The sequence below is a fragment of the Phalacrocorax carbo genome, chromosome Z (genome assembly GCF_963921805.1).
Source record: "Phalacrocorax carbo chromosome Z, bPhaCar2.1, whole genome shotgun sequence".
NCBI lineage: Eukaryota > Metazoa > Chordata > Aves > Suliformes > Phalacrocoracidae > Phalacrocorax > Phalacrocorax carbo.
The window spans coordinates 25,254,023-25,281,033 of NC_087548.1; the positions used below are offsets into that span (position 1 = coordinate 25,254,023).

Here is a 27,011-nt window from a genome sequence, read left to right on the forward strand (position 1 = left end):
CTTAAAATTGATTCCTTCATATAGATATTGGCTAAGGCTGCCTAAGACATGTTATCAGGTAACTTTTCACTCATAACCCAATGTTTATCAGTTTTGTTATAAAACCAAATATACTCTTCACCTCTCATTATATGATTTCCAAAAACATTGCTTTCTTTCATCAGCTGAACATCATCATAACCTGATACAGGTTGAATTCATAGATGACTACCACTTTTAAAATGTACAAAACGCTCCAGATTCTCACATAAAACCAAATCTATTTTTGGGGGAGTATCCTTTGAATATTGTGATACAAATGTTTCTCTCTTGCTTACATTAGTGAACAACTACACTGTAACACCAATAGACACTGGAAGGAAGCACACTCCAGGTTTATCTTTTGAAGTTTATGCCTCTGAGAAGCAGGGCCTGCTTTGCACCTCAGGAAAGTCTACTCTCCACACCTCAGGTTTCAGGTAACTCAGCAATCAGCTGCCTGGATGCTGTTTATTGCACTGCTGGTCCTAGACTTTGCCCTCTTACCCCCAGATTCCTCATCTAGTTGAATGATAGAACCAAAGACTACTTGAAATGGTGCAAAGGTTTTTCAAATAGATGCTATGAAAGCTCACTGCAGAATTAAGACTTTTTGTTCTTCTCTTTCTTAACTCCACATTGTGATACCACCTGCCATGAAGCCTCCAGGAATTAGGGAAAAGGAAGAGCAGTATGGAGAAAAACAGATACTATGAAGTTACAATGACTTAATGAACATCTGTCAACAGAGGAGTACACACAAGTCCATCTTTCTGTAGCTATGTCTACAGATAGATGGACTTGGAAATATAATGTATAATAGAAACTATACCATACTGAAAATATTCAATACCACGCACTCTTTGGAATCGCTATTCAAGTGAAGTTTATGGAAGCTGGACGTACACATAGGTTGAAAGGTTGGCTAGGCAAGTTCACAGAAGAAAAATTCTCTGCGCTGGTGCAGCCTCACCTTGAGTACTGTGTGCCTGTACTGGGCGCCACAGTACATTAAGGATATAAAGCTACCAGAGAGTGTCCAGAGGAGGGCCACGAAGTTGGTGAAGGGTTTAGAGGAGAAACTGTGCGAGGAGCAGCTAAAGCCACTTGTTTTTTTCAGCCTAGAGGAGACTAAGGGGAAACCTCATTGCGGTTTACAGCTTCCTCACACGGGGAGGAGGAGGGGCAGGCACTGATCTCTTCTCTCTGGTGACCGATGACAGGACCCGAGGGAATGGCAGGAAGATATGCCAGGGGAGGTTTAGGTTGGATATTAGGAAAAGGTTCTTCACCTAGAGGGTGGTGGAGCACTGGAACAGGCTCCCCAGGGAGGCAGTCATGGCACCAAGCCTGGCGATATTCAAGAAGCACTTGGACAACGCCCTCAGTTACATGGTGTGAATTTGGGGTTGTCCTGTCCAGGGACAGGAGTTGGATGTGATGATCCCTTTGGGTCCCTTCCAACTCATAATATCCTATTTTCCAAATTCTTAGGATCTCTCACAGCCTTCCCTCATAAATTACATGGAGTTCTTGCAAGTATGAAATGGGAGTTCTTCACATATACCAAAGCCAATATATGGTAGTTGTTTTATTCCTCCATAGCCAGCACAGCTACTATCAGACACTAAACACAGAAAGAAACCAAACACACAAGTAAAGAGAAAAAGCATCAGCAGGCAAAAATTTGTGGGACACATAAACAAATCATTACTGTAGTCTTTACTCTAGCACAGCTTAACTTGATGTGATTCAAAGTATCTGTTGCTCAAAACAGAGGCAGTATACATTTTGTAACTTTAGGACATTTTTAAAATGAGAGATGTTTTAAAATTAATAACCTCAGAAACATTAAGATCATGACCTTATTCACAGATAATTTTTGGTGGTAGTTTCAGTTATCTCACTCCAGTGACTTTCTATGACAATACACACCAAGCAATTTAACACGTGGGTAGGCATTACACACACAGACGCACACACAGACATATATATGTATATTTGCACCTTTTTTACTTACCTTCCAAGCTTTCTTGTTCATCTGGAGTGAAAGTATCCATCTGACTCTGCTCTCTCAAGAAATGGATAACTGCATAAACTAAGCGTTTGACTGATGACATTTTGAAATCGATGAGTTTCTCCTATGTCTTAAAAACAACAGGATCTCTTATTTCAGAAGAATGAATTCCTAGAGGATTCCAACCTCCCACTGACCTCAGTAACTACACAGAAAACACAAAAACTTATCCTTCACCAGAAAGCCCAATAAAGCAATGCCTTGAAACAAGTGGTTAAACTGTAAGGGAGAATTCCTACAGTCATCTAGTCTCACTATCAGAAGAGCACAGATTTCCTCAGATTCATTCCTGCAGGAGAGTTCACTGAGGCTAAAATAATTTAGCAGCTTATTTTTCATTTTTACTTTTTTAGAGTTTAGATTTTATTTCTATGACATATGCACTTGGAAGCTGGAGCACATGCTGAAGTCAAAATCAAAACGCCTGGCCGATAAATATAACGACATAAAGAAACACTTCAATAAAAGGTATTCTGTTCTCTGAGGCCATGCTGCTGAACCGGTTATATCCACTTTGGACAAAAATCTGGAACGCTGTGACCTCGGTGCACACTTGTGATTAGTGGGCACTGCCGGCTCTCTCTGATTTGCATTCAGCATCAACTGGGAGTTACGTAACTTTGAGGAAAATTTTAGCTACAACTTTCCCAGTTATTTTTCCTTAAACAGTTTCGATTTAAAAGGGCACAACCTTACCCGGTCACCAGGCGAAGCAGGTTAAAAACCACCGTTGAATGAATGGCAGGACCAGGGCCAACCCTCGCTCAGCCATTTCCTCCCCGCAACCCCCGAGCAAACCGGCGTGCCGCTAGACCCGCGCCGACAGCCCCCGCCGTGGGGACGGGGCCGAGGGGGGCTCCTCACCCGAGGGGCGGCTCAGCGGCGGCGCCCGCCCAGCTCGGGCCGTCCGCACGGGGAGGGCCAGCGTGGCGGCCGCCGCCGCGCCCTACAGGGCGCGTAGCACGGGGTCCCGCCGGCTGCGGCGCGCCCCCACGGCTCCGTGCCCCCGCACCGCGCCCGGTACGGCGCCAGGGCCGGGGCCCCTCGTTCAGGCCCGGTGTGCTCCGCCGCCCCCCGCGGGCACGGCGGCCGCGCCGCCTAGCCCCTCCCGCCGCCTCGGGCCCACCCAACGCCCGCACCGGGCCCGATCCGCCCCGCCGCCCTCGAGCTCCGGGAGCTCGGGGCAGGCGGCGCGCGGCTCGCCGGGGCGGCAGGGCATCGCCCTTACCGTGCCAGGCGCGGCAGCCCCGCGGCGAACGCCGTCCCGGTCTCCGTCCCTGTCAGCGCCGCCGCCGGGTGGGAGAGACAAGGGGCGCGAGGGCGGGCGGGCGCGCGCGCCGCCGCGGCGGGAGGGGGAGGAGGAAAGCAGCGGGGTGGGTGGATAGGCGCGTGCGGTGACTGCACGCGCTAGCGGCGGATGCGCGCTCGCTCCCTCAGTAGCGGCGGGAAGGGCGTGAGGAGGCGGCGACGGAAGGGGATGGGCAGGTCGGCGGCGCGGAGCTGAGGGCTGCAGGGCGGCCCTTCCTCCCTCTCTCTCTTCTCCTCCGCCACCGCCTCCCCATGCTGGCCCTGTGCGCGGGTGCGGCTCGCAGGTAGGCGTGGAGGGGATAGGCGGCGCCGCGGGTCCCGGGGCGGTGCGGAGGGCCGCCTGAGTGGGAGCCGCCTGACTGGGAACCGCGAGAGCCCCGAGCCGTTCCGCGGCTGGCGGCGCGGTCCCACTCCCTCGGGGAGGTGGGCCCGGGCTGTGGCTGGGCGTCCGGGGCCGAGGGGGGGAGCTGCCGCGCGGCCCTGAGGAGAGGAACGGCCGCTTGCCGGCGGGGCGGGGTGGGCGGTGGGCTACAGGTGTGCTCCGAGGGGCCGGCGAACAATGGGGCCGGAAACTTTGCGGCCTGTGGGGTCTCCTGCCTCAGGTCCCGGCGTGTTTCCCGCCGTGCTCCTTCCCTCTGTCATGTACAGGCTCCAGGTGGGCGAGGCGAGGTCACCGCCTTGTCTTTCTCGCACCGAATATCAGACATACCGCGGGAGAAATGGGCAAGAAAACAATACAGTGGGGGCTAAGGCTGTAGTGGCTCTTCAGCAAGGTGTATGCGAAGCGACACGGGGCAGTGTGGGTTTAATAGCTTTCTAAAAAGGTGTGTCACTATTTCACATCACGTGAGGGGTGGGACCGGTACAAATGCATTATCGAAGGGTTTTAAAATAAGGGATTAATTCTTTTTTTCTGTAATGAATACTAGATCTAAATGGACCCAGAAAACCACTGTGGAAGAAGGGCTTGTAGGCAGCTCTAGATGAACTAGACAAATGAGCGTCATTGCTTATATTCTTCTGCCCTCTCAATTTCTCCAAAGGGCCAGTTTTAATAGGAAATGTGAAAATAGGAGGGGCACAACGTAAATACACTGTGGTAATGAGAATGGAGCTGAATTTGAGTGTAAAATGAAGACGGTGGTTACCTCTTGTGGACTTTTGAGAAATGACAGTTGTGTGCTTACTGCATAAAATGTACCATTTTTGTCCAATTTCACAGCCTTTGTTTGGGTCAAATTAGGATGGAGGGGTACTAGCAGTCAGAAACTAAGATCCAGGATCTTTTCATAAGGCTTCTGCTGTTGTAAATTAATTGACTGATTTACTGTTGTAGAATAAACTGCACAGCTATTTTCTTTTCCTTATATACATGTACATTCTTTTTGTACCGTCATTTTCACTGTTCTCCATATTTTGTGTTGATTGTCCTTGTTTGTCCTGAAGATTTTTCCAACAAAAAGAAGGAAAGGAAAAAAAGGAAAAGAAGGATAGAAGGTTTTTCCTTTAGAAAGAAATTTAAAGGTCTATCTTTGTGTGCCATGTGCATTTGGAAACTGAAGATATCTCCTTCTTAAGTGATAATAACGTATTTGGTACTGATTTAAAATTTTTTTAATCACTTGCTGTAAGTATAGCAGGGAATGATCACTGCACTTTGTTAACTGTGATTTTTCCCCCCCCAGTCATCATTTGAGTGTCCCCAAATAATTGTTTCACGAAAGAGTGATCTGTGAATGCTTTATAGCAACTTCAGCTTTCAAAAGTTAATCAGCTGGTCACAGAAATGTTGAATGGAAAAGATTCTCAGCTTCTGTTTTTCCCAAGGGCATCTTAACATGAGCTAAAAATGACAGTTCTTAGCAAGGTTCAAGTATCATGCCTTACATTGAATAAAACTACATTAAGTGTTTGATTCTTTTGGTTAAAACAGGCAGCTTTTGGGAGGGAGGCTATTTCCAATTAAATACTTTTCCATTGGTATCCAAAAGATTAGTTCAATAAAATGCATGGAAAAAGGCAGGCTAAGATGTATATTAATTAGGTAAGTACAGTAGTCTGTTTACTTTTTGAGGATATTCTTAGCAATGAAAAAAAAATCTACATAAAAGCAGACACATTTATTTAAATAGTTTCAGTGTCCTAAAATAATTCTCTAGGACTCTTGAATTCTGGAGTCTTTGAAATCTTCAGAATCAGGTTTTTATATAAGAAAGGAAATGTACATGGACTCTGGAAAAAACAGAATTTATATTTAAGAACTAATTTTAGATTTCCATCATTGGAAAGAAACTCCTGGCTTTCCTCTTGATGAGGAGTTAAAGCAGCAAGAAACTGGGGCTGGAGGAAAGAGGGAGGAAGAGGGATGACGTTGGAAGGTAGAGAAACAGGAAGAACTTTCATAGTCCCTGTCTTATTTCATACTTAACACTATAGTGGGTGCGTATGCTCTCATTAAACTACCAGGTCCAAAACCTCAGCAATGGCAAGTGCCAGACAGGACACTTGGAACATTTGTGCCTTTCCCTGTGCTCCTTGGGCCATACAACCTCCTCTGTGTACTGCAGCAGCAATTTTTTCCTGTGGTCAGAAGCAACAGCTGCCATCTTTCTAACCACAGCAGGCTCCAGAAGAGCGATTTGTCTATTAGACAGAGTTTACAGAACAAAATTGTTCCCCGACTGGCTGAGACAAAGATGTTGGGCTCAGAAGCTGTGTGAACTGAATTTGATCCACGGAGTACCAGTTGGACCACATTAATCAATACAATTAATGTCTTTCGAGGACATACCTGTTTTATGATTCTCTCAATAAAGGAAGAAATGCCTGGCTTGGAAAGATTTCTTCCAAATGGTTTGGGTTAGTTCAAAAGTCTGTCCTTTCTTTTAGGGTTCTTCTAGAGCCAGGGTCAGGTAACTCTGAAAGCATGTGAGACAGGATGAACTTTCAGTTCTATCATTGTTGAACAGTCTAGGAACTGGGGCCTTCCCACACAGAAACAGTTGTCTCACATGATCTTGTACAAAATTTGTCCAGTAATACCTTTTTACATTGAAACTGCCTGCTAAAACTGTGTTTGATGTCTTCCTGAGTTATGTTGGAGGTGACGAGGGAAAAATTTATCCCCGTTCATTCTCTCCATCCTCTTCATGACTGCCTAAATCTCTGAAGTACTTCCTCTTTTGTCCTTTCCCCCCACACCCCCATCTGAAGAATTCCAGTCTAGTTAGTTCTTCTTTCAGTGGAGTCCATTGTTCACTGCAGGTGATTATTACTAACTCATGATGACTTGGTAGAACAGGAAAAGGTTTTGGCAGGTGGGAGGACAGAAGAGAGTTTCTAACTGTTGGGAGGTTCAGAATGCCGTGCAGTGTGTGTGTGCTTCATGTTATTGTTATAATGAAGCTTTGTATTCTGTTTTCTGCTTCACCTCTGCTAAATCCTCATTTCAGTCTTTTCAGCTGCTTCTTGGCTGATGTTTCCGTTAAACTGTTATGTCTCCAGAATGATTAGATCAGCTTACAGCTCATCACTGTGTAGATAGTCAGGAGTGTGTGTCACTTTGCATTTATCAAGGTTGAAATCCACTTTGTTAGTGGTTTTAAACTTTACTTAGTGCTGTGACGTTCTTTCACATCTTTTTGTGATGCCTTTAGCACACTGCGTTATCATCAGTATATTTTGTCACTTCATTAATCACACCTTTTTGTAGATGAGGTATAAAATATGTGAAAGAATACAGAACCCAGCAGGGCTCCACTGGTCACTTGGTTCCATTCAGAAAAGTGAGCAGCCATTTCTGTTTATTTCCTAGCTTTTAACCATTTACCCATAAGAGGATCCCCCGTAACATCTCATAGTAGCATGGTTTCTTTAGGACCTTTTGGTCAACAGTCTTTGGAAGTCAGATAGATCGTATTAACTGATCTGTGTCTGTTGTGACTTCTTCAAAGAATTCAAATAGATCTGTGAGTCAAGATTTCCCACTGTAGGGGAGACACTTTTCCAGTACATGTAATATATATTTGCATCAGGGAAGGCAAAGTGAGGATGGAGGAAATTACACTTGTCTCGAAACAAAACACGATTGGGTGGGTGTGTTCATCATACCATCTCTAAAAGAGTCCCCTCTTTAACAGAGACACTTTTTATTTCTACTGTAGAGTGTTAAACGAGTGAAGTTCTTGCCCGTACTTACCATGCTGGAACAATCTTTCACATAGCCTGGAACCAGCCTCAGAGCACTCAGTGTTGTTAAGTCACTATTCAATCAAAAGCCAGAGCAGAAAGTACAGAGTGCTGTTTGGGATTTTGCAGGCATTGAAACAATCATGGCATGCTATAATGCACTGTCTTCCCAAAAGAACAGTGACTTAAAATGATGCAAGCAAGTGAGATAAGCTCATCATCTGCCATGAAGGCATAGAGTTTTCCAGCTAACTGGTGATGGCAAAGAACATTTTTAATTGCTTTGGCTATATGGGACTTAAAATCAATGGGAAATCAAAGGATATTTGTGTGGTACAGGCTGAACTGATTAGCTGTGGGTGTAAATCAAAGAAACCTTTTGTGTTAACAAACCTCGATAATTTTCTCTGCCCTGCAGCACTGTGTCTTTTTTAGTTGAAGTCAACAAGCTGTCTTTCATGCATTAGCTGATTGCATTCAAGTACTGAACTATCCTGGCAGCAATGGTGTGTGGTGTTTGCATTAAATAGCATGCACTTTACCTGCTCTTTGTATTGCTGGCATGATAGACATATGAAAGGCACTTATGCAGTAGCACCTGAGAGAGCTGTAGGGCCTTACCAGCCATATTTTTCCACTCTGTTTCCATGGTTCACCTGACGGTAGAACCATACAAAAAGATAACCCTACTGAGCACCTCCAGCAGTAAATTCAGTGTAGTACATTTACTGTCTGCATGCAGGTGTTGGAAAGTCTCTCAACTTTGTTCTAAGATCCTCCAAGCAGGTTGTGCTGTGACGGAGGTTTGCAGTGACACAGAATGGATTCAGCTCACAGGAAGGGTTTGAAGCTGAGTTTAGCAGTCCCAGTAATTTTGGGTTTTGGTTTGTGTTTGCTTGGTTATTTGGGGCTTTTTTCCCTAGAACTATGGATACCATAATTTTAGAGATCAGGCACTCTGCAGAAACAGTACCCTGACACTTCTATGTGTTCCACTCCAGACTACTGTGTGTCTGAAAGTCAGTCAGACCAGTTTCCAAATAGCTTTTGTTTGAAGTCTGTTGGAGGGGGCTGGGGGGAAAGGGAGAGGATGTAAGTAAATTGTAGCATGTTACGCACGTGTATGGGTTCATACTTGACATCTGGATTATCTGTTCATTGCCAAAGAGTGCCTTTTTCAATTACTTTGCTGTTGATATTAATTTTACCAGAGTGACCAGTACACATTTGTTGCCAGATAGTAAGACCATAAAAGCAGCACTGAGGGGAGTGTATGTCTCAATGAAGATTTAAAAATTTATAACTTGCAGCTTTTTTGACTTGCTCACATTGATCTGAAGAGCTTAAAGTGTATGTATTTCAGGAGTATAACCAAGGTAGAGTGTACAGTGAATTAAGTGTCAGAGAATCCTTTTCTTCTGAAAGTTGTAGTGACAAAATTAATGGTTTAGTGTTAAAAGGCACTAGATTTTCTTCTATTCCTTCAAATGCATCTTAAGAAAAAACCCCGTTTCTAATGGCAGTTATAGAGCTTTAAATTGGGAAGTACTAAACGTGCTATCCTCTTCCTATGGTGAGATCTGTCTGGCTGAACACAGTCATGACACAGAGCCAAGTACTGTTCTTTAGGAAAATGGCCCCGGAGTTCAAGGCATGAATTCACTCTTCCATACACTGTCAAGAGCCAAACAGATTAAACGACTGAGAAATGAAGAGTAACAAGGACTTCAAATGTGTTTGTCCAGCAGGAAAAAATGATGACTTTTATCATGGGGCTGTAGTCTCATTCCTTTGGCTCAACTGAAACATGTTGCCCTGTGACTAGCTTTGAGCTATTTAACTGTATTTTGCTTGTTCTGTCTCGGGAGTTTCCCACTGCCCTCCACCCCCAGCCATTCTTGGTTTTGCCTTGGATTATTCAGTCCTCTGCTTAATTCTCTTGATTTTGTCTTTGCATTGCTACAAAATACACAATTACTTCTTGTATGAAACTGAGAAAAAGTGAAACAATATGGAGATATATTTAAAATTCAAGCAAGAGTTAAGGATCTCTAAATTATACAAAGATTTTAGCCTATTAAATTTCTGTCTTAAAATCCATTGTGAGAACACAGACTGACTGCAGTGTATCTTACATTATATTATATGCTACTGAATACTTATTGTGGTTTGTTTCTGAAATACTTTTTAACTTCTTCATATAAAGACAAAAAAAGTATTCCATTCCGTATGAGGCTGGACTGTTACGAAGCTTTGCTTAAACCATGCCTGTCTGCTATCGTTTATATATGTTTGGTAGCACTTCAGTCTTACTTTCAGGGAAATGCCAACATATGGCATATTATTCACGTATTAAGTAATTTGTCCTGAGGCAAACTGTCAGTTTTTGTATTGCCTTAATGGGACGTGTCTTGTTTTGCTTAGTTTTTTTAACAAGGCCGCTAGGTGGGGTCAAGACACTGAGACCCTGTGGGTGTTGATGGCAGGTACCTGACGACTACGTCCCTCACAGCAGAGGTCTGGCTGCCCGCATGCAGCGCGGGTTCTCTTGAAGCCTGGAAGACTAGCAAGTGTTGCTGAACTAGGATCTGCTGTTTCAAAAGATAGAAAGACCCAAATGGTCTTACCATAATTCTTAATTTTAAATTGGCCACTTTTACAAAGCTTCATACAGTAAATTACTGGTTTAAAAAATTGTTTGTTTTCATTGTGATTTGGAAATCTGTTCCTATTATACCTGTAGGAATGTCCCCTGAAGTATACATACGTCCTGCAAGAAACATTTTGTTTGCCATTTGAGTATTTAAAAACTAGAAGATTACTAAATTACCTGAATTTGAGACCCCTTCTTTGTGTGTGTGCACCTCTCGCTCTCTGTGTCTTTCTCCTTTTTAAAATCTTGGCTCCCACTTTGCCCCTGAAGCTGCTACCCCAGCTCTTTTGTCAGCAGTAAATATAGTTTTCCATCCTACATGAAGGTGATATACTCTGATTTTTGTGTGGCTACATGGAACTGTCAGATCTGTTAGCAAGTACAATAAACTGGTCTGTATATATGTTTCCCAGAAATACATTTGTTAATACAATTTATTAGGTAAAATTATACTTGTCACTGTGACTAGCACTGTTTAAGTGAAGATTAATTTGAAAACTGGAAGTACCACTAAAGAGTGTTAGATGGAGTTATATCTATCCATACGCAGAGTTAAATGAGACAGCAGGCTCAAATCTTGACTGTGTTATAAAGTGATTATCAGTAGTAGGAACATATTGTGGACAAGGTTGCAGGTTTTTGTGGTTATATTTTCTAAAGCTACCCTTTTCTACTTCTGTTTCATAGATCGTGGCTTTCTCATTTTATTTTAATAGCATTAATTGAACACGCCAACAAAGAGTTACTTAGCATGTTCCAGTCATGGAAAATGTTTCTAAACAAACCAAGACTTTCATAAATGTTTAGTATGTTTAAGATACTGCATAAGTTAAAAATTAGTCTGTTAATTCAATTGCTTTGTTTGTCTTTGCAGCAGCTACGTTAGCCACTGTATTGCTGTAATAGAGTATTATAAAGCTCCTTCTCCTTTCTAAAATCAAATCAAATTTATATTTTCCAGAAGCAGCAAGTGATCGAATTGTAGATTTGTTGGTAAAATAAATCACTTGGCATTCTAGCAAAAATAGCAATGATAGCAGTCTGTAACAAAGCAGCTTTGTTTTCTTCTTTAAAATTCTCTTTTAGAAGCAGCTACTAAGCTTTTAAGCTGTTATTCAATATACACTACTTTTGGTAGAAATTATCATTCTTACTGGTTTTGGGATTGGCAGATTAATACCACGATTTGTAAAAACAGCTGCTTCTGTAATACCTTCTGTAGCTGAAAGTGCAAACCAAACCCCCTGTGCTTTTCCTCCTGAACTTCTCATAGATGGATGAAGCAGTGCACAAATGCATAATATATTTCAGTCTGCCCTGTGTGTCGTCCCACTGAAATTAGATGGCCAAGAAAAAGGCCAGTGCAAGTTGCCAAGAGAGGCCATACTGATAGTAAAAATGAAGTATAAGTAAAGGTGCTTTAATTTTGAAGGACCTCACAGGAACATAGGGACTGGAAGGGACAGTTGGGGTGATCAAGTCTAGCCTTGTGCTACCTTAGGTAACCAAGTACTATATTTTATAAGCTGGTCAAGCTCCATGTTAAGAATAGAGGTGGTTTTACTTCCTGGTTCTTATCGGGCAGCTGTTTCAGAATCTTACTGCCCTGATGGTTATAAATGTCTCGTAAAATTCTAGCTTACATGATCAATTTATTCTAATTTGTTCTTATGTCAGTATTGCTTCTTAGCATTAATAGCTTTTTTCACTTTGGGGCATTTAAATGGTATGCTTAATGACAGTAATCATCTTGAGACTTCCTTTGCTAGACTAAATCCATGCATTTCCTACCTGTTTCTAGCAGTCATGCAGGCTCAGATGGCTATTGACACTTGATCCTTCATTTAGGCCAGCACAACTGTTTTGAAGTCACATATCAAATGGATGATGGAACTGATAAGCTGAAAAAAAGCTGTCCCTCCTACATTTCTTTTTGTCCCCTTCATTTTTCATCTGCATGCTGCCCTGACTCTTCAAGTATGACCAGTTATGCTGCTGTCATTGATGGGAGTGGTATACAGGGACAGAAATGAGCAGCAGAGGGAAGAACGGGAAAGAAGAAGAATAAGGCAATGCTGCTGCTGGACATGAACCTTATCCTTCACCCAGGCTTGTTTAGATATGTCTACCATTCCACACCGCACTGCAGAAAATTGAGTGTAATATCTGAAAAAGTTTGAACTAGTCAGTTCAGGCATTAGCAACAGCCTACCCATGGCCATATGGGATAATTGTGGTATACATGTAACTTTATTTACAGACCTTCATTTGTTTATCCTCCTGTCTAATTTAAACTGAATGAACTTCTAATTGCTCGGTCCAAGCAATGGTTGGCTCCTGCTACTGTTTACCAAAAGCAAGTCTAAAATTATAGTTGCATCTTGCTGGTTCAGTTGCTATTTGAAAAAAGTTATTTGCTGTTGTATCTGGTTCCTACCATTACTAATAGAATTTATCTGCCAGTTTATATCTGTGAAGTTAGTTTCCCTCAGTGATACAATGTACTGTAAGATTTTTTCTCTAATAACATGGCAAGTGCAGTTGCAGAGCATTTTTGAAACAGTCATACTACTTTAGCTATACTCTTGTTTCTTTATAGTCTATTAAATCTTTAATTTTGGCATTCTTTCTTTCTTGAACAAACAAGATCAAGTTAGTAAATTATCAATTTTATTGCAGTATGATACATGGAGTTTGGGGAATTTATTTAGTTTTATAGTTACAAAGAATATGAACTACTAAGCCATGAAAGATGTGGCCAAGATTTCACATGCACATATATTTTACTTGTATGTTGTTTTTTATTCAGCTGATGTCAGTTACACTGGCCCTAAGTACAATCTGATTGACTGGTAGCAAGGTAACAACACATGTCTGTAGATGGTTGTTTGAAGAGTTGCGTGTAGTGATTGGTTTTATGTGAAAAGTTATGTTACAGTTTTTGAAGGCCCATCTTAATTTGGTCAATTAGAAAGATTTTCAGGTCTTTCTGAGTTGGTACTGCCTTTGTTAGTCTATATAAACAACTGCTTCCTTGTATCAGCAGGAGGAGACAAGGTATCAGCATTTCAAAACTAGGTAGTTCTGTGTTTTCCAGTCTCTAACAGACAGGCAACCACTTGCTGGCATTTATGGCAGTCATTTTTGCAGCTGTCAAATTCATATGTATATTCCTCAATGCAACTAGCCAACATACTAAGAAAATCAGGTGGCATTTTTTTTTTGTATTTAGAAGTAATGCTCTGCAGTAATCAGGGTCCTTGCATTCAATTTCATGAAATCAGTTCAACTTTAATTATTAATTACTTGTGCTGGGCAGTCTGAAATTAATATAATCTGTTGTGCTCTGAGTATTTTAGTGTTTGTTTCTCATAATATATAATTGGTCAGTGGCAGGGCTGTGTTTTCTACATGTCTAGGTGAAGGTAATGAATAACAGAAAGCTGTAGGTTCTCTTTAAAAAAGAATATCTGCTTCATATCCTGCACTTCAGCATAGTTGTCAGATTTTATTTTGTTCAGGCTGTTGTTTTCCTTTGCTTCTATTTTATGTTTATTTTGACCTTAATTTGGCATATTTTGTATTCTTTCTGATGTTTGCTGTGAAAAGCCTTGAACCTACTTTTGAGCAGGTTCCCCTTTGGCTCCCTTGAGGTTGTACCAGAGCTGTACTAGCAATGTGTAGAAAACCAGGCATAGGACAGCCCTGTGGGAAGCTGTTCCTAGCTTAATGAAATACTGTTCTTTAACAGATTTGTAGATTCAGGGTAGGATTCAGTGGGTTTGGGGGATGGCAAACTAATGCATTCTGAGAATGCTAATACTTTTGCTTTCATGAAAGCATCATCATTTGTCATAAACTTCTGAGATTCAAAGTTTCAGTAGTCCAGTGGAGAAGCTATGAAGGCATTAAGGCATTACCAGCTGAGCTGGTATCAGAGAGAGAACAGAGGTGGAAGGAATATTCTTTATTCAGGCTTCATTTTCAGAGTTAAATCGTCAGTATGCTGGACACTGACATTTCTGTATGCCAGTAGAAGGGAAAAGTAAACATCTTGCCTATGCTGGTATGGGAAGATTTGAAGAAACTGTGGTAACAAGGAAAAGAAGTTCTTAACGTAAAGCATAGATAGAAGTGTAGTTCATAAATATAATTTTGGCTAGGCTATTTCTAGAGAATTCTTCCTATAGATGAATGAGACTTTTAACAAAAAGTCTTGCCTTCAAACAGAAGCCCTGTGTGCGGCTCTCTTCAGATGGTTGGCATTTCACTCCTCTGCTTTGTTTTTCCTTCAGGCTAAAATTGCCTATGCTTTTATGCATGCTCCCTGCATTGTATGCCAAAACCTATCTGAGCACTTATGCACATACCAGACTGGTTTTGCAATAAAATTAATACAGGTACAGTGGCTAGCATTAAGAGGAAAAGGTAAAATAGTGTTAAGTAAACATCCCTTTTAGGAGCAAGCTCTCTATGTTTCTGTATTTCTTTACTTATGGTTGAAAATTTTGACTTGTCATTATTACCATAACAACATGTGGGGTTTTTTTTAATTATGCAACTGAAACAGGGAGGCAGATAGTAAGTCTCTGCCAGCCTGAGATCCTCCTATGATGCTCCTATGATCTTATGATACTAAACACTGCAGCAAGTTGAATGCAAGCTGTCTTTTAATTACCTTAAATTATTACCTTCCTCAGCAACTACTTCATATATAACAAAGCTATTAATCTAGTCGCCAGGTGGACATCTTGTTGACTGCGTGGGTTTTTATTAGCCCCACTTCAGTCAGTTGCCTGAGTCCATATCCTTCTCCTTTATACAACCAAGCTGAATGTTGGTTTGTTGCGGTAGGAGTGCAGAAGCCTGTATTTCTGAAGTCAGTAATTTCTTAATTTATATTTGGATTCATTGCTCCAAGTCACTTTTTTTCTAATATTGTCAAAAAGATTAGTGAAAAGGCAGCCATTGATTGCACAGCACACTAAGATCAGTTACACATGTAAACTTTCTGCTAGCTAAAGCTGAAACGTAGTTGATTTATATAATCAGGATTAATAGTACATAAGCTACAGTAGTCTTATGTACCTCTTTTGGCAATAAAGTGAAACTGTCAATTTAAAATCCTCAGCAATTAGAGGAATAAATTTTCAAATGTGTAGCAACTAGAAGTTTTCCTCCCATGGCTGATTATGTAGCAGACATCCTGTATAAATATAAAATTATTTGTTATAATGAACATGACCAAATTACCTTTTTTGTGTCGTTTTGTGCATCTTTGTAGTTCTTGGTCATCATAATCTACAAATCACTATGTGGGTTTTATTTCTTATTTTAAAAAGGCAAATACTCTCTGTTTCTGTAGAGCTTCAGCAACTGTAGTTCCATTTTTCTTAGAAGATTGAATAGTAACTTAGTGTGTCTGGTTTTGCCAATACCAAAGTTGTTATCACTGTCTGCACTTAGTCATCCTCTAGATGGAAAAAGTAGAAGACAGACCTCTGATTTATTTAAAATTAGACTTAATTGATAAAGGTAACAGCTGGTTATGGTACTGCTGGCCAAGCTATGGCTCTAAAAAGAACTTTGTTCCTGCTTCTAAAAATATTCTCTAATTATTAAAGGTCTGTTGCCTTTTTTTTTTATGTTTACTATAAACTACTTCTTGAACTAGAATATTGCTGTGCAAAGATAATTTTTATACTTTCAGGTCTGTTGGGCCACAGCTTGTGTTGAGAATGACATTAGGAGCAGAAATTACTAGCCAGCTCAAGGCTTCTTCATCCATAGCATCAGGCCGAAACCTTCTGAGATGGGACCTGTCACCAGAGCAAATTAGAACAAGAACAGATGAACTAATCAGGAAGACAAAGCATGTATATGACAGTGTTGGGACACTTGATTTTGGAGAAGTAACACATGAAAACACTGTACAGGCCCTGGCAGATATAGAAGTGGAATATGCAGGTTAGTGTATGTTTTCTCTGATTCTTTCCATAGGGCATTCCATCCGCACATAAAGAAACATTGAGAAAAGATAATTGTTGCTTACAATTCTGATCCTTGCTTTTCTTGTGTAGAATGTATAGAGGCCTCTCGAGGGTCCTCTGGCCATAATAATATTTCAGGACCTCTCAGGAATACGTTAACACAATCAGCTACAAAGTTTTGCTACTTTATTCTAGAGACAAAAATAAGCTTTGGCAAAACTGTGCTGCTGATCTCTTTGATGCATCCAGAGAACTGCAATGGTCACCTGTTTTCTTTTTGCATGTAAAGCTCCACACAGTTGCCTTTTATTTTGCAACTGTTTACAACCACTAGGGGAGAATGTACAACAGTGTAGACTACAATGTCTGTGGTATGCATAATACATTCAAACCTGATAAGCAGTGCTTTTTTGCAGACAGTGCAGAATCTGAGACAAGCAAGTCAAATGGAACAATGGAAAGATTGATAAGGTCCTAGTGGAGAAAATGTGATGGTTGAAAACGGGGAAATTTTTTAATGCTTTTTTTGAAAGAAGACTGCTTTATTTGCTCATTTTTATATTATGGCCTGCAAGGCCTTGAAGAATCCAGGGGGAGTTGTTGGTCATGCAGTCAAATCTAGATTGTTCTGAATGAATTATCAAGATGTGCCAATACATGGATGGAATTTAATGGTCAAACACAGGTCATTCAGTTAATTTGTTAATAATTGTCAGTCAGAAGAGACGGGAAAAATAAAAATGTGTCTTGGGTGGCTTTGTTCTGAAACACCTATCAGATGGTGGCTGCATGACTCAAAAAGTAGTGTAATAAAATATGAAGTTCTCTTAAATCCTCTAAAATTTCTGCAGTAGCAACAGAAGTGCTGAAAACAGCCACCTTGGCTTGGAGCAAAATCTTCGCCTAGCAAAAAAGAGCAGCCTGCAGCTGAAATTATTGAACTGTAATATATTAGTCTGGCTTTCACATTACTTAGAATTACAATTTAGGCATGTCCAGTGAATTGACTGGAATTGGTGCTGGCAGAAAGACTGAGTAATCTTCATCCAAACAGCTTCCTGTCAGATTCAGTTTTAATTGCACCAGTGTATTTGGTATAATTGTTGTAATGGCATATGATATTGATATATTACCACAGCAAGACTTCCATTAGACCCTTGGATTTTTAAGGCCTGTGTGTCCCTTTCACATGTACATGAAAGAACTACCCCAGTAACTGAAACTTGTTATGTGAAAAGACACAGATGACAATAGGCCTTATGTTTCACTTGGAAACTGCCAAAACTCACTTCATCATTCTAAAACATCTTGGCATAAGGACAGGAGGGGGGGAAATTTTCCTATGGACTTGAAGAAGAACCATATGCCCACGTTTGCGTTCCAGAGGCTTCTGAAGGGCTGCAAGTATCTCAGGGTTTGATAAAATAATTTCAGATGATGTAGAATTACAAAGCTTTAATTCATCCTAAAATATTGTTACTCTAAAATGTGCTTTTGGGGAGGTGGAGAGGAGTGAAATTTTAATTGGTTTTGAATTAAGTTAATTCAGCTGGTCATAAGGATTCATTTCTATTTTAGCATTGCTATTCAATGTCATTATAAGATGCAATATTCCTCTAATGAGCAAGGATTTACTTAATCTCAAAAGTTTATTCTAAAAAGGTAGTATTACCCAGTTTCTGATCTCCAGAAGTTGAGAATACATAGACAGCATCTTCCATGTTTGTCTTATTGTTTCTCTGTAAACACAGAAGGGATGGGGATTTCACTCTGTTCTCATAACAATGTGAAAATAACTTCAGGACAGATGGGTCTGTTTGAAAGATTCAGAGCTTTTCACTTCAAATGCTAACATGGAAACAATATCAGTCTTCGCTTACAAATGGTTCATCTTTCAAAAATCATGCATCATATTTATACAACTCTCACTTGATTTTGTAGAAGTAAGAAGATGAGATAATTAGGCTTGGGTAGTAGATAATTTCTGTAAAACGTTCATTTTTTAAAAATCCTGTGCAGTTTTGTCCTTTCACCTATTCATTTTTACGTTACCCGTAATCACTTTATTTGTTTCAAGCCTGATCTATAGTGTCAGGTTGCTTTGGGTACTTGTTTCTTATGTCTTCTATAAATATCAGAAGGGGGGAAGTTCCTTATCCTTAATGTATTTCTAGCCTTCTATGTAAGTGTTCATTGCCTTTTATTTAAACAGTGGAAAGAAGCATGTTGGATTTTCCCCAGCATGTCTCACCTGACAAAGAGGTACGCTTAGCAAGTACAGAAGCTGACAAAAAGCTTTCTAATTTTGATGTGGAGATGAGCATGAGAGAAGATGTGTTTCAGAAGATTGCTTATTTGCAGGTAAATCACAATGATATCTGCCTAACTTTCAAAAATGTAGATAAAATTACAGTAGTGAAGAACTTCTCCCTGAAGAAGTTAGTAGCCACAGCGCTTTTCATGATGCCCGTCACTGTGTGTGTTTCCCCTATGTCCATACCAGTCAAATCTTTCCAGAAGTACACAGCTATACAAAAAGGCTGTGGTTCCGCAAAAACTTAAGCCAGTGTAACTGGGTGCTCCCACTCATTGCCTGTCATGTCTAGGTGCATGTATCCTTCTCTCTCCATTGCAATAGCTTTGACTTTTGTCTAGTCTTCCAGTGAGCTGGTACAAGGAAGCTAACTGGCAGAAAGAAACCCATCAGGAAAAATAAAACTTATTGTTTTATGCTGGCTGAGCTTCTTGAACTGGTTTGCCCAGAGCATCAAGGGGGGAGGAAGAAAAGAGGCAGTATAGCAATGTATATAGGTTGGCTTATATTGCTTTTGAATTTGTGTCCAAAGTTGTTGTTTATTGAAGTTATTGAGAATTTTAAATTTTAAAGTTGAGTTTTAAGTTATGAAAGTTAATGAGAACATACAATTATGGGTGACCTCAAAAATTACCTCTTTTGATCTGCTAATTACAGACAGGTACATTGTATACTCCTCCTCATATATTGCTTGTATTTTGAGCAATGTATGCTCAAAATAAAACTGAGTCAAAAGTTACATTCACTGTTGAACTAGTTTCTATCCCTTTTGTGTCTGTTTAGCTTCCCTTCTAATTGAGCACCTACAGGTATCTTGATTCTTCATTTGTACTGTTTTTTTTGTACCTCAAACAGAGGAACATTTGTTTGTGTTCAAATGCATCTAGTGACATTTAGTAATAATTTTCCAGAAGCGTAATTTAAAGTTAATACAAGAAAACTATCTGATGTGAAAACTAAAATTGTCTGTGCTTCAGACCTGAATCTTTCCATTCAACCCCACCAATTTTTAACGTTCTTGTTGTGCTGATAATATATTTCAGCCCTATTTCTTGGTGTTATTTATGCTTTTTGCAGCGTTGACTGGGAACCTGAATAATATTTGCAGCATCTTATTGAAGTGCCTTCAAATACCACTTTCTGGTATTGCAGTGGTTTTTAAGTGCGTTTTCAAGTGTTTTCCTCTAGCTGGGTATTGTTTAAGCGTTTGTGTAGGTATTTAATAGCCCCATTTGAGGACCTTCTGTTGTGTATTGGCAGATAGTGACTTATGTTGATTTTTTGCCCCCCTCTGCTTTATGTTGATTTTTCCCCCCTGCTCTGTTGCTATTAATTAAATGGATGGATTTATTATTTGTTGTGATTTCCCCCACCCTCCAGTATAGTATACACAGATACATTTAGGGCTAATCTGCCACATCTGTGTATCTATCTATTTTTAATTTACAGGAATTACTGATCATAGCTAGTGAAAACTGATTGCTGTTATTCACTAGTGTTACTTTCCTATAATCTTTTTTGTTAAATATTTTTCACTTTGTGGTTTCCTGCTTCATTTTCCTTTGCAGCAATACTTGGCTTCTATAACAGTTAAAATTGTTGCTTAAACCTCCATTTAATTTTTTTAGAAGTTTTTCTTCACTTAACTGAAGCATGCAAGCATGTTTCAGTATTAGTTTTCCAGAGATGCAATCTTTGAGCATACATCAGCTTCATAATAACTATGAAAGTTGTAGCAGGTTTTTCTGTAGCACAGATGTGAAATTGCCGATAATGCCAGACTGGTCAAATCTTGCTATTTCCAGATCACAAAATTCTTGTTAATTTTTGCTAAGTTTCTAACGCCTTCTCCTGTTAGAAACTCCCAGTTGAAAAGTCAGATTCCAGGAGAACATTAAAAAAATTACTTCCACTAATGGAAATGTTTCGCTAAAATAATTTTAGCAGTTCAAATGAGCCAGTAAAACATTTTGATTAAATCATATTTTTCATGGCCTTACTGAGGATTTAATAGTTCAGGTACATGAATTCTATTTCACGATCCTTTACAGGGACCAGATTAAAATGGAGTGAGGAGAATGAGGGCCCTCACACTCCGATCTTATTTATAATGCAGTCATTCCACTAAAAGATGAGTAAATCTGCTTGATCTCAAGGACATCCTGTATGTTTTTGCTCCCTTTAACAAGGTCTAAACATTTCTAAGTTAACAACTGTTTAGTATTCTTTATTAATTAAGAACTGTTTGTGGTGGATGATGTGTGAGGTTTTTGTACTTAGTAAAAAAAACCCTAAACCTGAAAATAATCTAGTCTCTTTTCACCACACATTAGGGAAAAAATTCCTACATAAATTTACATTGTTGAATATGCTCCAGATCTTATTCTTTAGAAAACTTTTATTTTGGGTTCTGAAACTTGGAATAAAGGTGAATTTTTGTAGTGAAACTATAATTTTAAATTTTATTACGCCTAACATCTGCACATGTTGGCTAGCAGAGGCATGCTTAAGAATGTTGCCAATCTTCTCCACCCACACACCCTCGGGAAACTCAGCCTGATGTAAACAGCTGCTGCAGTTTTTGTTCATGATATTCTAAGTAGGTTTTGTTTCTTATTTTGCCTGAAGATTTGTTAATGGAATAAGGTAGCATGGTTGTCCAAAACAAGTATGAAATGTTATAAAGTCATCAGTGCTGACCGTTCTAAAACTTCTGGAAAGTTTCAAAATTTCATGTGTTTAGTGTATTCAAAATTAGCACTCCTGTGTTGGAAATTGTTCATCAAAGAAACACAGGATGACATCGACCATCCTGACCAGACTGAAGTTCACAGATGACCACAGACCACCCTTGGTTCCTGTGTCTGTGAGGTTTTATACACTTGCTTACCCTTAAAGACCTGACAGGTCTTTTTGAATGTGTGTCATCCTTATCTTAAGCATGTCTGTGATGCAGGTAAACTTCAAAAAGGCTAATATTAACACTAGAAGTTATTTAACATTGATTTATTTTGAAGTGTATGGAGAGGGAGAGATGTAATGTCATCAAGAGAAGGATGAAGAACACTAACTTAGTTTTCTCCTCCTTTTTCTCAAAAAAAATCTCTTTCTTAGCTTTAGAAGGAGCCAATAGTCACCGGCTTTAAGGGCTTAAAATTAGTGTTTCGAATTCTTGTCTGCTGCCTAAAATCTTTGCTGGGTTTCAGCCTGGGAGATATTCAGGGGCATGACGGTTCTATATGCCCAATGGAGAGGATGGGACAACCCTCACAATGCCTAAATACCTCAGTGAGACTTTTCACAATCCTGTGTCCTTAACTGTTACTGCAATAAAGCAGTGTCTTTTTATAGAGATTAGAGTACTCCATTTTTTTTTCTCAGCCTTTCTATTTTTGAGCCTTCCAGCACAGTTAGCGCAATACAAATGTTACTATAGTGACAGCATCTGCATTTTTCATCTCTATCATTCTGAACTCCTGCTTTTTCTATCACACTGCTCAGGTCAGAAAAAAGAACCTGGAATTGTGGGTTTTCCAGTGGAAAAACACTATGTGAAGATTCTGATTGTTACAAATATTTTTGTACTCAATATCACAGCATTGACACTTTTAGATGTTGTGCTTGGTAGCATAAAGATCTTCATGAAGCTGCAGAATTTCAGGGTGTATTCTTTGCCAGAAGCAGAGCAGGAAGCCGGAGTGTCACAGGGAGTCGGGTAATAGCATTCTTTTTATCTTTGTGTTGCAAAATATTGTGTTTGGCTTGCCGTACACATTTATCACAAATGAGGATGGAGATGTGAGGTTTGACTTGGAGAGGACAGAGGGCATGATTTTCTTCATTTATGATCCTCCCAAAAGATGTTTTCCACCATTTACATCCTTTTATTTAAAAATAAACAAACAAAAAAAGCGACAGCCAAATGCAGCAAAAAAATCATAGCCATGGTAGAAAGGTATGCCATGCAATCACAAGGCTCAGTCATCACTGACTTCAGCTGTGTGGTGACCTATAGTAGTTAGATCATCCTTTCATGAGTCTATGGATTCTTTTAAGAATTACCTGTAAACGGGTGATACTAAGAAGAAAAAATACTCATCATTCATCATATGGCAGTATTGGTAAACTAAGTTAAATCTGCCTATTGCTTTAGAAAAGTTAGCTTATCACAAAGTGAAGTGATTGTTTTAAATTTTTTTGCTGGACTTAGAAATTTTTGCATATAAAGTGTTGGTATAAAAGAGTTTTAGGCACGATTGTACTAATGCTTAGCAGTCCTGTTGTAGCATAATGCTACGGGGACTTGTGGCTCTTTGCAGAGTAAAAACAAATCTAAACTGTACACAGCTGTACACAGTTGTGTAATACTTTATAAAATTTGCATGATTCAACGTCCTTACTTTTCAGAGATGCTAGTCAAGAATTAATTGTGTGTAGGTAAGCTGGCAAAAGGGTTATTAAGACAAGTCAGAGCTAATTCCAACAGCTTCATATTTGAAGGTGAACTTAACTGAAGGATTGTAAGTTAATAACATTTTTTAAATGTTCACTTTTAGATGAGGGAAGATAAAATCAGAATGTGTACAGCATCATTTTCAATTGAGGACAAAATGGCAAGTTTCTGAATTAAACAGTTACGCTTGGTCAGTTTGAAGGAACACCCTCAGAGGACTGATCCATATTCTCTTACAACCAGTATCTTGTCTCTTAATGTTGGTTGCTTTAGGAAATGACCATTCAAGAGTCTTTATAATGGCATAAACAGACATGGAAATATTGTTTCATTTGTTGTCACTTATTGATTTGTTCTGAAAGATAAAATGTATATGCCTAAATTTTGTGCCATTTGCTAAACTTCAGTGACACATCTGATCTTTTGGGGTTTTTTTATTCCCTCAAAGTTTTAACGTACAGTGTTACCATATAGCACTGATTTTCTTCAAGTATGTATACGAAAGCTATTTCTACACAAAAAGCTTAAGTGCACTGTACTATAAACAAAAAGGCCTTGCCATTATGGCAGCATGTAAATGTGCTGAGATACTTGGTAAAAGAAATTTATTTTAAAACCATGCTACATTGTTATAAAAATACTATTGTGTAAGGTAACTGTTTTTGGAAAGTCCTTCACACAAAAGTCCGGGGTGTTCTTTTTTTACTACGGTGGTGTTCTAAAGAACAACTCTGTTCAGACGTTTATAATGCTTGCTACGTTTCTTACACTGTGCTGTAAATTCAATTATTCTGTACTGTCATTTCAGCAAACCTGCAATCTTCAAAATATAAAGCCTGAAACAAAGCGATACCTAGAGAAATCAGTGCAAGTGGGGAAAAGAAACGGACTCCATCTTCCTAAAGAAGTGCAGAATGTAAATATGGACAATTAGTTTATAAAGCAAAGGTGACAAACTGTTGAAGGGATGAAATTATGGTTGTATAGCTGTACTAAGCATTTATTTGAACTTTGTGCTTTTGGACCTGCTTAATTACTGCTCTGATCTTAACTGTTCTTAGCTCCAGGTCCATCCTTTAGACTTCAGTCACTTTAAAGTTTTTAAATTAATCTGTTAGACATCCATGGTACTCCATGGATAGAGGTGGTATGCATCACCTTTCTTAGCCTTCCAGAGTAAAAGAAGCCTATCTGGAGGAGTTTTGTTATATATTCTGATTACAGTGAATACCTAAATTAGATTCCTAGTCAACAGACCACTCAAAAGTGTCAGTGAGTCAGAGCTTCATAAGTACGTATAATTGTTACAAAGACACAGCTATTTTAATTTCAATTATTAGCCAATGTTGTAAAATGTGTCCAAGATTTTAGCATTTTGACCAAAAAAACCTTGAGGTAGCTTAAAAGCCACAAGCTGCACTGAAAATTTTGGCTCCATTAAGGGAGAATTTACTCAAGCATATAAAAGCACTTGTCACTTCTGAAAATAATGAAGTAAAATCTTTAAATTCTGAGTGATGTTGTATAACAATCTTGATTTATGACTCTTGAATAGACTTTACCCTTTGTAGAAAATAATCATTCTTCATCCACATCCTTCAGTTAGTGGGAACAGTTTCACATGTATTTGCATTGCTTAAGGGCAACTGATGCCTCTAAAGGAATTTTTAAATACTTCATAGGGAGGCAATAGTTGAATTAAAGTAAAAACTTGACTGATTATAATCTGCCAAGTTTTGTAGCTGGTGTGTATTCTTCTACTGGTAACTACCATGTTTATGTGAACTTGACAGTAAGGGGTAGAGACATGCTATGAAATATATTAGGAACTTTCAGATGGGTGAATATCAGGATTTTAAAAAAGGTTTTGGAATGGTCTTGTCTTGTGTGGGTATTCTCTTCTTTTTTCATACCTATACAGTTCCAAAGGAGTGTTTTTCAGTAGGTTGCATGCATTTTTACACCCTTGATTCTTGTTGATTTTAATGGATATTTTCACACTTAAAATTGTAATTTAGGCTTTTCAGATAAAAGAAAATAATTGAATGTTAGCACAAAATGCTGTTCAGAGAACACGTTTGTGTGTTCAGTCCCCTCTGAGTCGAGGACACATTTGAAATGTTGGAGCAATAACCCCAGTCCAGGGCTCACTGGCAACAATATTGCTCACGACCAAAAGAAATATAAAAAGGAGGCTGAGGGAGAGTGAAGTATGAAGCTGCCTGCAGTGTATTACTTGCTCAGTGCTGGTATTCACTGTTGGCTAGTAGAGAGCCTAGCAGGAGAAAGTAAAATACTATTCATGTCAAGGATAATAATTGCCAAGTCTGACTTTTGTTTTTCCACTAAGTTCAGTTTATACCTGATACAGGAAATCAAGACAATGAAGAAAAAATTGAGTGAGCTGTGTATAGACTTCAACAAAAACCTGAATGAGGAAAACACATTTCTTGTATTTTCTAAGGAAGAACTTGGTGAGTAGTATTTCCATTTCTTCGATCTTCCAGTTTTACTGGAGTAATTGTTTTTGGCCCAGTGAATGATGGTTAGATCGAGTAAAATTCAGACTGTTTTCCAGTCTTCTCTGTTTCCTTTTTAATCCTTCCCCAAAGTCAGTTCAGAATTACCCTTTGCAGGTGTTCATGATCTCTTCATAGATTTGTGCTTCCTGAAGTGTTTGCCTTGCATCAAGATAGCATATCTGTCCTCCTTTTTTTTTGGTCATAACTTTACTCTTCTCTGCTTCTTTTCTCAGTTCTCCACCATTAGGCAATCCCCTGTGTGTTATATTCTTTGCAATGATTGGAAAAACCTTCCTGTCCTGCAATATATTTTAGCTACTGATCTAGAGATTTCATGTGACAGAGAATTTGGGCATTCTTCATCTGAAGGGCATGGCATAAAATGTGCTTTAATAACACCGGACTTTTAAAATGTCATATTCAGGTTTTATCTAATAGCCTTATGTATATTTCTCTTTCACTCACTAGTGTTTCCATTGTTACTTGATTGTTGTGATTTGAAAAAGTTTTAGCAAATAGTTGTGAAAAGAGGGGTTATATTTCTGTGTAGATTTCTGATGTCAAATTAGATTGCAGCAAAACAAATGCATCAATCTTACAAAAAGAGGAGAGTCAGTAACTCTGGTAAACACTGTTTATTAAATTGTGTTCTATAGAAGGCCTTCCTGATGACTTTATTAAGAGTTTAGAGAAGACTGAGGAAGACAAATATAAAATTACTTTAAAATATCCCCACTATTTTCCTGTCATGAAGAGGTGCTGCATTTCAGAAACCAGGAGAAAAATGGAATATGCCTTTAACTCAAGATGCAAAGAGGTATGTTGTATATTAACTGTTTTTCAGGATAATGACAGATAATGGAACTAGACATTCAAGTGTTAGATTTGAGTACTATATATTGTCCAGTACTATGAAACCAGAATATCAGTGTGATCTTTAATAATTCCTTGCTCCAGTTTATTCTGACATCTGAAGACCTTAGAGGTTGATGATCCACCTGTGTGTGTGTCCATATCTTAAAGTTTCAGTGGTGCTGTAAATAGAGGATTTTGCTGTATTTCCTTGCAGTGTTCTGCAGCTGCTTACTGGCATCTTCCTCCTGGAGAATGTCTGATTGTAGCTTCTGCAGTACTTTGAGATTCTTCAGAATGAGAGGGGTTATTTAAGCACACATTCTACTTAAGAAATACAGGTGATTAAATGTGAAATTAACACATGGCATATTGTTGAGAATTTTAATTAGATGTTTTTTAAAAAAACCCTAATTTTTATAAAAGATTCGTTTAATTATCTGAAAAATAACTGGAAACATGCCTTATGGAAAGAAATAACTTCACAAATAATTTGTTTGATACTGATGAGGCCAGGCACCTAGACAGGTACAAAAATATTGAAAAGGGTAGAATGGATCGAAGAAATGTTATTCAGGCAATTGTATCAACTCTTCATTAGAGAATAATGGCAGAGTTGAGCTTTTGTACTTGAAG

The 27,011-nt window shown here is 39.2% G+C and overlaps 2 protein-coding genes across 9 annotated transcripts in view; one reads left to right on the forward strand and one right to left on the reverse strand.

Moving 5' to 3' along the window:
* The window catches only part of SGTB (small glutamine rich tetratricopeptide repeat co-chaperone beta), a 27,558-nt gene extending 23,976 nt beyond the window's left edge, over positions 1-3,582 (reverse strand). For 4 of the 6 annotated variants that reach the window (XM_064439122.1, XM_064439120.1, XM_064439123.1 and 1 more), the window contains exons 1-2: positions 3,324-3,582; positions 2,039-2,165 (exon numbers count right to left, since the gene is read on the reverse strand). In XM_064439122.1, the coding sequence (XP_064295192.1) occupies positions 2,039-2,138 (100 nt within the window). In that variant the 5' untranslated portion in view covers positions 2,139-2,165; positions 3,324-3,582. Of the gene's footprint in view, positions 1-2,038; positions 2,166-2,791; positions 3,197-3,323 lie in introns of those variants that run through there. The other 2 variants (XM_064439121.1, XM_064439124.1) reach the window with 2 other exon arrangements.
* Positions 3,533-27,011, forward strand: part of NLN (neurolysin) — a 38,142-nt gene continuing 14,663 nt past the window's right edge. Inside the window, exons 1-7 of one of the 3 annotated variants that reach the window (XM_064439106.1) lie at positions 3,533-3,687; positions 15,955-16,211; positions 18,447-18,595; positions 22,177-22,263; positions 23,810-23,917; positions 25,373-25,475; positions 26,180-26,340. In XM_064439106.1, the coding sequence (XP_064295176.1) occupies positions 3,656-3,687; positions 15,955-16,211; positions 18,447-18,595; positions 22,177-22,263; positions 23,810-23,917; positions 25,373-25,475; positions 26,180-26,340 (897 nt within the window). In that variant the 5' untranslated portion in view covers positions 3,533-3,655. The remainder of the gene's footprint in view (positions 3,688-15,954; positions 16,212-18,446; positions 18,596-22,176; positions 22,264-23,809; positions 23,918-25,372; positions 25,476-26,179; positions 26,341-27,011) is intronic. The other 2 variants (XM_064439105.1, XM_064439107.1) reach the window with 2 other exon arrangements.